At 45.4% G+C, this 14,928-nt stretch overlaps 1 protein-coding gene across 1 annotated transcript in view; it reads left to right on the top strand.

Annotated features, from left to right (window-relative positions):
* The window catches only part of LOC144096617 (complement C3-like), a 178,717-nt gene that overhangs the window by 42,276 nt on the left and 121,513 nt on the right, over positions 1-14,928 (top strand). Inside the window, exons 12-16 of the mRNA XM_077629433.1 lie at positions 483-551; positions 2,296-2,493; positions 3,182-3,337; positions 4,200-4,323; positions 5,355-5,399. Of these exons, the coding sequence (XP_077485559.1) occupies positions 483-551; positions 2,296-2,493; positions 3,182-3,337; positions 4,200-4,323; positions 5,355-5,399 (592 nt within the window). The remainder of the gene's footprint in view (positions 1-482; positions 552-2,295; positions 2,494-3,181; positions 3,338-4,199; positions 4,324-5,354; positions 5,400-14,928) is intronic.

The raw sequence follows: 14,928 nt of genomic DNA, 5'->3' as shown, positions 1-14,928 counted from the left end.
CTCCTACGTGCAATTATATACAGCTTGAAACTAAAAGCACATTTTGAAAAGCGTCACGGTGTCACGAGGGAATGAGGAGATAAGCTAACAAAGAGCTTGCTGACTTTAATGTGCCAACCTTACTCCAAGTTGAGTGTGATGGTGCTTTTATGTTGGGCGTATGTATATGTTCCCCTGTTACCCTCTCCGGTCAAAGACGCTTCCGGTCAAAGATCAGTTTTCAGCACAATATGTAGAATGAGCTGCTTCCTTTGCGTGTGTAAGCTATTACTTATTTTGGTCTTGAATGGCTTATTTCGAAAGAATGACGTATGGAAGTGTTTTCTTTTTAAATAGAGTATCATACGGCAGAGAGGCTTCGGCAGGGCGAGGGCACCTTCAAGAGAGCTCAATGTTTGCGTGCATCCCACCCCTTTGTGGATGCAAACAGCGAAGTGAAACAGGAATTCCTGTAAGATCGCTTCTTCTTTGTTTGTGTGCAGGCGGGCTCCAAGTATGAGGCCACGATCTTGAAATCACAAAACTCCCAGCTGACATCAGCATACTACGTGGTAAGGAAAACAGCCCGGAAATCTCATTCCAGCCCATGAGGTTTCCTAGCTCCACCGCTTTACGCGCGCATCAGTCTACCTGAGTACGGCATGATTTTTCTTTCCCCTACTCTAAGAAATAAAAGAACCTTGAATATTTGCAGATTTTGCACGAATTGCCCTCTTCTGATCACAAAGTATGAACTATCACTACAGGAAGAGGCACAGTGTTAGTAGAGCAATAGACAGGCGAAGCGACAAGCCAAATCACCTTTGACTTGCATCTAACTTCAAACACAGCAGCACCTCTTTTATACATAAACAGGTTCATTGCCTTCGGTGGAGAACCTTGCGATTTGTTGAAGACTTGATTCGTGGTGCTGATACAGTTTGTCTAGACGTTCGGCGGTGCATTCTCATGTTGGGAGGGTCAAGACCGTAAAGAGTAAAGCCTCGCAGCCTTTATCGCTACATTGTGTCCCCTTCAAATTGCTGTCCACTTGTAGGAAAGTTTGTTCTTGCTCCTGAATAGTAGGGATAATTGTAGCTGCTCGAGCTGATTTTGCACAAAAAGGTGCCCTTAGCGGATACCCTTCGCGAGATATATTACGTTTAAAATCATAAAATGCGCCCGTAGTTAGGGAGAACTGCATTCTTAAGCCCCAAATTCCAAATGCCCTACAGTTACAACAGTGTCACGTAATATCGCCGTCCAGCAGGCAGCTTTTTACAAAAGTCGCGAATGATGCACGGAACTCGTTCTATCTACTTGTTGCATCCGGCTGGTGAAAGTAGAGGGAATGGAGAATCTGCTCTTTTTAAACTTGTACCGAGACATCGCCTGCCTCTTAGCGAACTCCAATTAATAAACAAATGAACGCGCCTGGAAGGATTCCACTTGGAGTAGTTAGAAAACTTCTTCCGGTGATTATGAGACTGCGTAATAGGAAAGAACTCGTGCTAATAAACTTTCGCCAGAGATCGGGACACGGGAACGGAGACCGCTTCGCAGGTTCCATGACATTCCACTTAGAGCGGTGTAGAAAACATCGTGATGTTTTGGCATGAACTGTGCCTAGAAAAGGGCATATGTCTCGAATCTGACATTTTATGCATGACATTATTTGTGTACGGGGGTGCACCCCTCTGTCAAGCCAGTCATAGGCCTTTTGGGTGCACCTCTAACATCCCTGATGTTGAAATAAAGGTATTTGAATTTGAATTTGAAGAGAACACAATAAGAGCATCCAGATCAATATATTTCCAACGAATTGAGCATTTGCTGCTAAAAACATGCGTGAGCAAAAAAAAATAAAAATCGATGAAGGCAGTTTACAGCTGGTGGTGTCGAGTATGGCGGCTTTGTATTCAATACTCTTGTAATTAATCAGAATATTGAGCTTAGGCTGACAGCCTTGAACTCGCTCAAGCTACTCGAATTATTCATCCTAAACATTCACGGACGCACACTCTTCGCAGATTCCTGTCATGTGACGCCTGTCTACACCATTTGTTATAATATCTGCAACTAACCGCCTTTGTATTTAAGATCATGAGTGGTTTTACTTCTTTGGCCTTAAACGTTAAATATTTCTTAGAACATTGGGTACAATTTTAAAGGTATAAAAGAATAAATGACCTTTAATTTTTCCCGGTGCATGATTGCTTGGTTTTAAGGACCCGCTGTGTGCGAAGAAAAGTTGTTGTTGGTTAATTCTGTTAAAATTTAGGTTCACTTTTGGTTCACGCTTTCTTCTGCACACAGATACTCTCCCGCGGCCGGGTAATGAAGGCAGCGAAGATCATCACGGACGGTGGTGTCCTAGACCCAAAGGTGGCCTTCGTCGTGACTCCGCAGATGACGCCCAGCTTCCGGCTCGTGGTGGTCGCCTTTGTGGACAACGATCTGGTCACAGACGCCGTCTACGTCAACGCTGTGCCTACGTGCACGGCAGACTCGCATGTGAGTGCAAAATCAATGAAGAAGCAGACCCGTTGCTTACCATGGCCGGCAAAAAACGTGCGTCGTTATTCCTGAATATATGGACTGAGGCCACCCAGAAGGAACGGGCCTGGCGAGGGCCAGTTGGTCCAAAAGGGCCACTGAACGCAAATAACAAACTAGGCAAGATGGATAGGCTTATTCCACGGGAACACTGCCTCTCGGTAGAGTGGAGCACGTATCCTCTTGGCGAACACGCCTCTAGCTGATCTGAGGCTAGCGAGGCACTACACGAAAGAGAGGGCGCGGAGTGGAGATAGGGAAACTGAACAATAATAATAATTGGTTTTTTGGGAAAGGAAATCGCGCAGTATCTGTCTCATATATCTTTGGACACCTAGGTATATGAAGTGGGGAATTCGAGAGGGCAGTTATAGCATGCAGGGGAAGATATACATGTCCTAGGAAAAAAGCCCCTGCTAAAAGCTTATCTTGGTAAACAGAGTGCATATGCTTCAGGGCAGTTTCAGCATGCACGGGAAGATTTATGTGCTAGGAAGAGAGCCCTGCTAAGCACCTATCTTGCTAAACAGATTTAAAGGACAGCTTGGGATCCAAAAAGCTTTCTCTTCAGAAGACTGCTTTCATCTTGGGTCGTTTGTTCGCTGGCACCTACACTCCATTCACGATTCCTGGACATTCGGTGCAGTTCACTTTGACCCGGAGAAACCCTCAAGCAGAGCTGGAACCCGGTTACACTGAGGCCTTCTTGCTGAAGGGCAGAGAAGGCACACGAGTTGGCTTGCTGGGCGTGGACCAGGCAGTATACCTTCTGCGACGCAAGGACCTCCTAGCTCGTAAGAAGGTGAGCGAAGCCTATAAAGACCCCTGATGACTGAGTACAGCTGAATCACGAAACATTAAGCTGTTAAGGATGGAGCAGTCGCCTAGTCAAGCTGCTGGCAGCAGCCGCATTTTGTAGCTGCTCCATACTTGTACCTCGTACGAAGTAAAATAAAATTTGATTTGATTTAATTTGATTTGATCAGAACCTTGGTAAAAGTAAAAACCCCTGATCATTACAGCGTGAGCTTCGACGATACAAAATACAGCGGTGAAGAACGGAAGCCAGACCCAGTGGAATAGCGGGGTGGTTTGGATCACTGTGTGTAATGGGGGATCAACACCTATTTCTGGGCTGCTAAGTGTTACGTGCTTTATATTCACACCTATCTAAACGGCTGCTGAGCACCGCTAAATTTGATTGCTCAATATGATATATTGCACTGACGATGTACGTCTCGTTTGGTTGCATGACTTGGTGCTGGGCGCCTCTATAGCTCCGCACAGAAAATAGCGACGTTCTCGTCGTAACTATTTAAAGGCTGTTATAAATGTTCCACCTTTTTCGGGGGGGCATTCCGAGACACATGCATGAGAGCTTTTGGTTTAAATGAACAAAATTGCGTTCAAATAAATTTCTTTTCGGTAGTTTCGCTGTTAGGGCAGGCATTACTACAAGTGCTCCAAGAAATGCTGCAAATGTTAGCAGTGTGAATTCTTAGAACGGCTCCTGTGGGCAGACACGGGCCTCTGATTGTACTTCTGCGCCAGAATGCTTCTCTTCGTTTCAGTGGCGCACCTTCTGCGTGAGATTTGTCACAATAAGGAGAGTACACTGATTGGTGTAACGTCGACAACTCGCGTGCACATTGGTCCTTTTGCAGGTGTTCCAGTCTATCGAAGCGAAGGACATGGGCAACGGACAGGACGCTGGCAGGAAAGCGGTGGAAGCCCTTGAGAATGCGGGCGTTGTGCTGCTCACATCCCAGGCCAGCTACGGCGCACCAGGCAGGCGAAACGCTTTCACACTCTTTGTGTGTAGACAAAGTACTGCGTGTCGCCCTGTTTCCTATGAGTAAACGAGTTCTGCGCATTGCACACTGGAGTCTATATTCTTGAACATGCAATAGAAAACAAATGTAGCCATATGGTAATGTGTTCGCAGTTGCTGTCACAGAGAAAAGAAAAATAGAGGACCTTGCTGATGGGGATAATAATACTGCGACATAATGCGATGTCATCAGATTCCAGCATGACTCTCAACGATGTAGCATTTAGTCAAAAGGCACGTGCAGAATCTTCCCTTACGAAAGCAAGTTGTTCAACCTGCGTAGCTTTTCACGCGCTGTGGCCTGTGTGACGAAAAGCAGGATAAGCCTTATCCTCTGAGGCGCCGTTTACAGTCTCTTAAAGCTCCCAAACTTTAATTGTCTCGTCTGTGCAATGTTTCTTGTTGTAAAGGCGAAACTTTACTCGCATGCGCTCGGATGGTGTGGTGAGTCTGCTGATGTTGCAGTCTTATCAAATCTACATGTGTTTTTCATGCATGACACGTAAGCTACAATTAAGAAGAGAACAGAAGCGCACAGTAGGTTGGTGTTACGACCCCCTGACCACACTTAAGTGACGTCAACTGCCTATGCGCTGCGTCTTTCACGAGCTCTACACTAGTGTGCGGAACATCGTACGAACACCGTTATTAATCTGAATCTCATCCTAATTGTTTTCGGCTGTAACTGCTGCCTCGCTTCCTTATCTGATGGGCTAATACATAACACAAAATAGGAGTTTTTTCAGGCTGTCACGCCGTAGAAAGTAACGCTGCGCGCCTCAGTGAGAGAGAACATTCATAGCTTTTCCTCAGTACTGCACATTTAACATCATGATGCAATAATATGGCAATGAAATGTGATGAGGCATTCCAGAAATCGTGAAGTTTTCCTCATCAACCGAACAGAGCGCCTGTGTTTTGTGTATGTCTTGTGTTACTTGACATCAAAGAAACCAGCCTGTTTTAAGAATGTGAATTCTTGTTTCAGCGGTAGAGCGATGGCGCGAAAAACGTGAAGTCAAGTTGGACGTAGGTAAGCAAAACTTGATTTTCAGAGCACCTAAATTTAGCCTGATTTACCTCTGTGCCACGCAACTAAGGCTTGGAGGCTTGCGAGGCCAGACGCTGGACGTTATCGCTTTGCGCTAGCGATGGTTCGAATGCAGCTCGTAGAGCTACCAGTTTTTATTTCTCGTGTGGTTACAATCGTGACGAATCTTTTTTTGGTTTCAAGGACTTTGAGAACGAAACCGCTGTCAAGTCAGAAAAACTTGTTCTTGGTCTATGCTCCTCCGAACTTTCACTTCCCTCATTGGTAATTGAACGCGCTCACCGGCTAGGTAAATTCGAAGCCGGCAAAGATCGGCCTGTCATTGCAGTATTTTCCTCTTTCAAGGTACGGCAGTCGGTGCTCTCAAGTGCTCATTAGCTGAAGGACACCTCTTACAGCATATCTGAAGATTTTTCACGTGCTTAGTGCGAAAAGAGAAAGTTTTTTCGGATTACGCAAAAAAAAAAAGAAACAGGATGGAAAGAAACCAGTTTGGTACGCTGAACAGAAGACGTTATCAGTATGATAGCGAGTCAGGGGGTGTGGTCGAGTTGTGACCACTGGGCTCGTCCCTGAAAACAAGGCCGCTTAATTTGCTGCTCATCAACTGCCAGAGCATTAAAAAATAAAATGGATGAATTCTGTCTTCCAGTCTATAAATACCTCAGTTGTTCTTGGTACTGAGTCATGGCTCGACTCGTCTGTCTTAAATTCTGAGGTTTTCTCTTCCGGATATCGGTGTTTTCGTCGCGAACGTTGCACAAAAGACGGGGGTGTGTTCATTCTCGTTGCAACGGGAATACCATGTGCCATGGTGTAATCTTTTGCTGTTACGGAGTCTGTGTTTTGTAAATCAAGATTATCAAATGGAAAAGGCTCAAAAGTTGGGGTATTCTACCGCCCACAGCGTTCATCACGAGCAGGATTCGAGCATCTATCACATATTCTCGACACTGTTGAAGGTGATCCTATCTTGTTAGGCTGTGACTTCAACCTCCCCAGCATAGATTGGTCAGCCAGTTCCCCGAGCGACAGTGCTCAAGGTTCCTTGTGCTCGACATTTTTTAATTTAATTTATTCATTTAGGTTCCATCAGTACATTCATGATGCGCCTCGGAATGATATGTCTCTGGGAATATTCTTGATTTATTGCTGTGTAATACCCCAAACATTATAACAGATGTTAATGTACTGCCGGGAATAAGTGATCACAATATAGTGATAGCTGACATTTCTATTGGCAATGTGTCAGTCGCAAGGAAACCCGCGCGAAAGGTTTATGTATTTAGTAAGGGGAATTACAATAGCATTGACATAGAATTAGAATCATATTTTTCGGTTGTAGATACTGTAGCTGATGAACTTGGTACTGAGCAGTTATGGACCATACTAAAGCACAAACTCCTACAGCTACAAGACATGTTCTTCCCCGCGCAAACTATATCTCCTAGAAGAGCTAAAAGCAAACCATGGTTCAACAGCGAGTTACATGCTCGAACGAAAAGAATAAAGCGAGTCTACCTGAAACTTAGGAAAAGGCTTCGTCCTGCGAATTTGGCTAAAATGGTTGAAGTCTGAGTTGAAATCGCTGGCAGGAAGAGCGAAACTTTCTTACTTTTTTCACTAGGAAACAAGTTGGTGCAGGATTCGAAACAATTCTGGAAACATGTTCGCAGTCGAGGGCCATAATGACTGCTCGGTACTAACGATAAAAAGTGGTGAAACGCTCATTGAAGATGACGCATGTAAGGCTGCGACCTTTAGTAAATATTTCTTGTCAGTATTTATTTCATCCCACTCGTGAGTTCAACAGATACTAACAAGTGCTGATCAGATGCCAGAAGTTATCCTTAGTATAGCAGGTATTCGCAAGTTATTGCGTAATGTGAACACATCGGTTGCAAGCGGCCCAGGTGATTTGCCAGCAGCCGTTATCAAAAATTGGGCTGATACATTGTATTTCTAGTTTACTCGATTATTTCGAAAGAGTTTGCAAGAAGTGACTCGGCCAAAAAACTGGAAATTGTCTCGCGCTGTGCCCATCAGTAAAATTGGACAGAGAAATATGGCACAAAACTATAGGTCAGTGTCGCTAACAAGTATAGCTTGCAAGACAATGGAGCATGTAATTTACAGATTTATTATATCGCACCTCATTAAACATAATTTACTTAATCCTGCTCAGCACGGATCTCGCCAAGGTTTGTCTTGCTCTACACAGCTGGTTGAGTTTACATACGATATTGCAGTTGCTATTCATAAACAGAAAGTTATTGATTGTATTCTTTTTGACTTCCCGAAGGCATTTGATGCTGTTGCACATGATCTCCTTGTTTCTAAATTACGCAGCTACAATTTGAACGAAAGAGTCATTGTATGGATTTCTGAATACCTATCTCTACGACAGCTGTGTGTAGTTGTTGGTGGTCGCTCCTCGAACTATGGCCCTGTCACTTCGTGCGTCCCCCAGGGCTCTGTTCTGTGGCCGCTTCTTTTTTGTTATATATAAATGATCTTAATGCTGATGTTACTTCTTCATTTAGAATGTTCGCAGACGACTGCGTGATTTATAGAAAAAATATAGATAGCGTACTTGGTGTGCAAAGCCTGCAGGATGACTTAGACAAGACAGCCGCGTAATGTAATAATTGGGACATGACTTTGAATACTAAAAAGCGTGTACACGTCACCTTTTCGAGGAAGCGCTGTTACCCTTCTTATATATACACTATAAACCATACGGCCTTGAAAAAAAAATTATATATACTTAGGCGTTTATCTTACTGCTGACCTGAGGTGGTCAAAGCATGTTAATTACATCGTAAAGAAAGCTGCTGGTATTATAGGTTTGTTAAGAAGAAATTTCAGCATCTTCCACAGCATCTCAAAGAACAGCTATATTATACTCTTGTCCGCACGGTACTCGAACATGCGTCAGTGTGCTGGGACCCGCACACACAATAACTTACTGATAAATTTGAAAAAATTCAAAATAGGGCAGTCCGCTTGGTACTTGGAAAATATGACAGGACACTCAGTATCTTAGAAAGCAAAAGAAATCTTCAGCAATCTTCAGCGACCAGAACTTAAAACTCTTGAAAGAAATCTTAGAATAAAATTTTGCACAATATTATCTATTCCAAGATGGATATAGACGGAACGAAATATTTGGAGCCGCCTTTCTATGTCTCACAACGAAGGAACCACAATTTGAAGCTTTATAAATTTCCTTTTAAAGGTGACGTATTCCGATATTCGTTTTTTCTGCGTACAGTTCGCGAATGGAATGCCTTGCCGCCACATTATTTTAATGTTGTACCAATTGAAGCCTTTTTTCATGCGTTAAGTGCATGATTTCGTGTTTTGTGAATGTTAAAGTGGTTCCCTAGGTTTATGCCGAAAGGCGATGCAGGTACCAAATAAATAAATAATAAATAAATAAATAGAAGTTATGCCTTTGGAAAAAGTTGCTTTCCACGTAAGCTTCGGGATTAGTTTCGGCGTCAACATTTCCGCGATTCGGAGATAAAGTTCGATTGTCGAAAACAGGAAGCTACAAGCATCTCATGCTTTATATGACAAGTCCTCTCGATGGCCCCACCACTGCTGTCCACATCAAAGAAAGCTGCCGTTGAGTCGCGAATTTTTGGCTTGCTATTAACAAACACAAGCAATTCAGGTCGCCGAAACCTCAATGTTAATAGGAGGGTGAAATGGTTTTATTACAATTTGAGGTTATTCAAGAAATCGAATCTACGAACCTTCAAGGCAAAGCATATGCCAAGTATTTTTTCATGCCAAGTATAATGCCGTAATCGCCGATTAAACCGCAGTGATAGTCACGCTTCTCAGCACTACGTTAGATAGGTGCGGAGAACCGCGTGATGACGTCATTGTTGCCGAGATTTCAAATGTCTGCTACCTTCGCCCACGAGCTGCAGTGAGCCTTACAACGCCGCCAAACAATGCTTCGTGGGCTTCACCGTCAGGTGCGTTGGTTTAATTCCTTAAAACAACCGTCTATTAGCTGGAAACGGAGCGATATTATATGTGACGTCATCGTTGCAGCCTCTGCCTATCACTGCGCACTGCAGAGAAGCCTGACCACCAATGCGGACTTATTTTGGAATTACGTCACAATTTCAAATCCTAGCACAAAAATACTTCGCAAGCGCTACCTCCAAGTGTCACACATTCTCCCCTTCAAACGCTTCGAATTCTAAAACCTCTTCACCTGCCCTGGTGAAGTCTCGAAGCATTCAGCTTTGCTGCGGAATACCACAGAGGTGGCAGTAATAGATACACAGATGATGTTCACCGTAAGTTTCTTGTGTGGTCAAAAGAAAGTCTTAAGTATGTTCATGAAGAACAAGGCCATTGTCTGCCCTCAAGGTGTGGCGCACACTGCAGTCAGAAATTGAGCTATCAACTGTTATGGCCTTAAAGAGATACACCGAAGGCAGCTCCATTCTGTTACTGGCCTGGCTCTTTATGAACAACTTTACCCTTTGCCCGGCAGTAGAAAAATTTTTGTGATTGACAAAACTGAATTGAAATGCTTCCCGCCACTTGATTCAAACAGGGGACATCCTTAGCGAGAGGGGCTGGTTGCCGCCCTATTAAACCTGAAAACCATTTGGAACCATTGAGAAAAACTCTGGAGTAAGCAGTTGATTTGTGAAACCGAGCGATGATAGCGACCCATTTTTTTCGCTTTTTTTGTAACTTCTAGCTTATAGGAGCTCGCTTACGGCAACAGTTTCCTCTTCGTCCATAGAACGCAATAGTCGATCAGTACAGGCCAATTTCAATTCGTCCTCTGCATCTCTTTAATTTATCACGGGGCCCCATTTTCCCAACACGGGTATTGCAGAGGCCATAAAAAAGGGGCCTGAGCTTCTGGGCTGCATTGCAAGCATCACACTTGACTGGCGCAGTGGAGTCAGTGGGAGATCAGGGAGATTGCGATGGTGGCTCTTGCTCTGTGGTCTAGCACCTTGACCTACCTGCCCCATGGTACTCCTCTCCAAGTTCAAATAAACAGCTCATCTGATTAGGTACCTGTATCACCATAAAAGAAGAAAAGCGGTAGCACTCCTACAAATAGGAAAAGTCCGCCCAGAATATTCGGAGCTACGCTAATTTCTTCCTAGCGCGTTGTAAAACGCTTAATGCAATTATGCGCCCCTGAAAATTAAATGCGAAAGTATTTGAGTTCTCTTCCCACCTAAACACCGCGGTTTTCCGGAGCCACTAACTTAGCTTATTCGTCGAGAGAGTTCACGTGGCCTTGCTACGCCATTACAACCTGCTCTCTCTGGCAGGCGGTAACCTGCCAACCATGGTAGGTGCCAATTAAATTAAGGATTAGAGATTAATCAGACCTCCTAACCATCAGAGAACCAGAAACCTGTCCACCTGGTTGTGAGCAAATTAGTCGGGGTACAGCAGCCTAGATAATGAATCTGAATTAAAAAGAAGAAAATGCGATACATGCAAACGTCGGCACCGTCACAGAATAGCGGATCCGTGCAAACCCCTCGTCAGGAAGACTCCCAGATGTAGAAGCTGTCCTTGCAATGGAGCCGTTGGTGTCAGTCTCCTACGCTCCGCAGGGGCGTAATACCACACTTCAGTAATCATGGCTTCCACAGCGAGAACTTCACCGCAGCTGACAATCCACAACATCTTTCGTACATGCACCATTTTCCAGTGGAACGCTCGCGGGCTACGCTCTAAACTCTCAGATTTCCGACAGCTCGTGCGAGCGTACCGCTTCCCCTTCATAGTCATCTGTGAATCACGCGTCGAGGAAACTTTCCGACTCAATGGATACTATTTCCATCATTCACAACGACCAGATAACGTCAGCAGATTGCTGATAGGCTTTCGCAAGGATATCCCGGCCTCACTGGTTGATGTCCCGCCTCACAGCGACAATGAATACGTATGCGCTGTCACAGTTATTGCCGGACAACAGTACACTCTGATTGGAGTATATTTTGAGCCAGGCACGCCATTTGATGCTTTGAGACTTGAAGACTTGATAGCAAGGACGCCCTCTCCGCATATTATTTGCGGAGACTTCAATGCTCATAATGAAATTTGGGGCAGCTCACATACATGTGCCCGAGGTGCCAAGCTTGCAAAACTTCTCTCCAAGCATTCAGTTCAGCCAATAAATGACGGCAGCATAACCTACCTCCGAGGCCCGACGACTACCAGCGGCATCGACGTGACATTTGTCACAAGTTCATTCGCCCACAACTTTGGCTGGTGCACTGATTTGGAGACACGTGGAAGCGACCATTACCCAATCCTCATATCGGCTTTCCATGCGCAGAGGAACCCAAAGAAATTCCTTATAAAATCTACAGACTGGGACGCATACAAGGACGCTGTAAGCAGAGGAGTTACTGCGGCAACTCGCAATGAGGAATTAGCATCGACAATTGCGTATTGCCTGAGGGCGAGTACACAACTTAAGCTAAAAATGATAACCTACCTTCAAATGATGACACATTCCAAAGGCTTTGCGCTATACGCAGGCGAGCTGAAAGGAAAGCTCTGCGCACAAAAAGCCTCGATGACCTACGTGCATGCCGACGGGCACAACGTCACATTCGACGCTGCATGGATAAACTCAGTCGGCAAAAGTGGCGTGCCTTTTGTTCTACGCTGGATGTGCGCAAACCAGTAACCAATATTTGGAGGATAGTTAGAGGTATGCGCAAGCCACTTCAACAACTCCACCCCTTCGCTGCACTCTCCCTTCACGAACAAAAATCTATAAAAGAAGTCTCAGAAGAATACTGCAAGCTGCTGTCGGCAGGGTCAGGGCATTCGACACTCTCCGCAGATGGTCAAACAGGCATCCCAAAGGCGGCAGTGCCAGCGTTAGACCTGCCTTTCACAATGGAAGAACTATCCACAGCTATCGCGGAGACAAACAGGCACACGTCTCCGGGTCATGATGAGGTGACCTATGACGCCATTGCAAAGCTACCCCACACCTCCCGTCTTCGACTCCTGGAGTATTAAAATTCTTCCTGGATGGCTGGTGAGGTCCCCACGGAATGGAAGCTGGTGAAAATCGTGCCCGTTTTGAAACCCTGTAAGCAGCCAACAAGCTACGCATCATTCCGGCCCATTGCCCTACTGAGCTGCGTAGGTAAGCTCATGGAGCGCATGATCTGCAAGCGCATAACTTGGTTCCTAGAAAGCCGAAATGAGTTCCCCCAAGAAATGAACGGGTTCCGTCAAAACAGGTCTGCGACTGACAATATCATCGCCCTCGTCTCATCAATTGAGGAGTACCTTCATGCTGGGTACATCCCAACAGCCGTTTTCCTAGACATCAAGGCCGCTTTTGACTCCGTCTTTCACCATGCAATTCTCGCAGCCTTTGGCCGTCTTGGCCTTAGAGGAAGGCTATACAAGTGGATTGGGCATTATTTAAAAGAACGACAAATTTTTATTACCACTCCAAACGGTCCAACACGCTTTCACGAAGTGGAGAGGGGCGTACCACAGGGAGCGGTGCTTAGCCCTCTCCTGTTCAATATTGTCGTTATTCACATAAGAAGACACCTTCCGCGAGGGGTCCGCATAACAATTTATGCTGATGATATCTGCCTCTGGACCGCGTCACGTTCGCGCTGTATTACCCAGCAACGTCTTCAGAGAGCACTATTGCACATTTCGATGTACCTGGCTTCCAGAGGTCTTCGTCTCTCGCCAGAAAAGAGTGTTGCAATGGCGTTTACAAGAAAAACGATGACCCGATATCCGCTGCTCCTAGGCGGACGATCGCTGCCATATGTACGATCTCAGCGATTCCTGGGTGTTGTAATCGACTATAATCTGTCATGGTCACCTCAGATAAAAATCTCCGTGTGAGGATTACTGCAGCATCGCAAGCGTTCAGGTTCATGGCGGGAACAAGGTGGGGTAGCAGCTGCCGATCAATGCTTCTGCTTGAAAAAGCCTACGTTGAAGGAACCTTGCGCTACTGTCTACCAGTGCTTCAAAGATTATCTACATCAAGCAATAAGACTCTCAATGCCGCACGGAACAACTGCCTGCGAATATGTCTTGCTCTCCCAAAGGGTTCCTCTGCATCAGGAACAGTAGCGGAGGCAGGATGTCTCCTACTAGCGGTAATTGCCGCCCAAGAAACTATGCGTACCCATCTCCGCCATGTCCTGCAAGGGAAGAAGCACTTCCTACACCGTGTCCACCTAACTCACAGCAACTCTATCTTTGGCCAGGCAGTGCAGCTCCTGCCCCTTCCTACTATTATTCAGCCTCAGAAACTACTACCTCTGGCCTTTCCTCCATGGACACTCTCTCCTCTAAAGGTGAAGAAGTCTGTTCCAGGTGTGAATGCAAAGAGCCGCATGCCACATGCAGCACTTCTGCAAGCTACTCTCGCCTACTTAATCGAAGAATATACGCAGCACACCCATATCTTCACCGATGGTTCAACTACTAAAGAAACTTCTTCTTGTGGCCTTTATGTGCCCTCAACAGGCCATGCCCTTTCTTACCGGCTGCAGCGGAGCACCTCCTCTACAACAGCTGAGCTTCACGACATTAAGGAAGCTGTTTCTTACATACTGCGCCGAACCGCCGGCCGTTGGGTTATCTTCACCGATTCAAAAGCATCTCTGCAAATCCTGGCCAACCTGCTGAAGAAAACGAATCACCAGCCAGTTTCCCTGGACATTGGGTATATCCATCATTTAGCTATTGCCGCAGGCCACCGCATAACATTTCAGTGGGTACCTGCTCACTGTGGCATTATGGCTAATGAAAAAGCAGATGAAGCGGCCCGTAAGGGCCATCAACATCAGAGATACATTCGAAGTTTTCTCACGAAATCTGATGCGTCCCAAATGGCTAAAAGTTCTGCGTACGAAGAAACGTATCGGCTTTGGAGTTTGCCGACACATCAGTACCAATTTCTTCACTCAATCGAACCACAGCTTAGATCAAGACTCTCACCCAGAATTCCTCGACAACTCGAAACACTTTATCACCGACTTCGTCTGAATGCTGCATATACAAATGGCCTGCGATACCGTTTTGGACAAATGAACAGTCCGCATTGTGACAACTGTGCTTCGATAGAAACTGTGGAACATATCCTGCTTGAGTGCCCTGCGTGTGCTAACGAGCGTGCGTACTATGAACATTGCATGCAGAAGCTCTGCCCAGTGCCCCTAACAATGGACAAAGTTTTAGGCCCCTTAGCCTGCTTCAGGCAACAGAGACTTGCAATGAACTTTCTTTTTACATATTTAAAAGACATTGGACATCTCGATAAGCTCTAAATTCACTTGCAGGTTACCTTCATGCATTCTTCTTGCAGTGAACTTCGTCAGCCCATTCGTCGGACTATGCACTCCATCATCCCATAGGTTACATCAATACTCGCCACTGCATCCTTAGTACCCATTTCATGGCTGCATTTTATCTTCGTTTTTTTTCCCAACTCTTCCACGCTGCT

The sequence above is a fragment of the Amblyomma americanum genome, chromosome 7 (genome assembly GCF_052857255.1).
Source record: "Amblyomma americanum isolate KBUSLIRL-KWMA chromosome 7, ASM5285725v1, whole genome shotgun sequence".
Lineage (NCBI taxonomy): Eukaryota > Metazoa > Arthropoda > Arachnida > Ixodida > Ixodidae > Amblyomma > Amblyomma americanum.
This window is presented reverse-complemented; position numbering and strand designations above follow the sequence as displayed.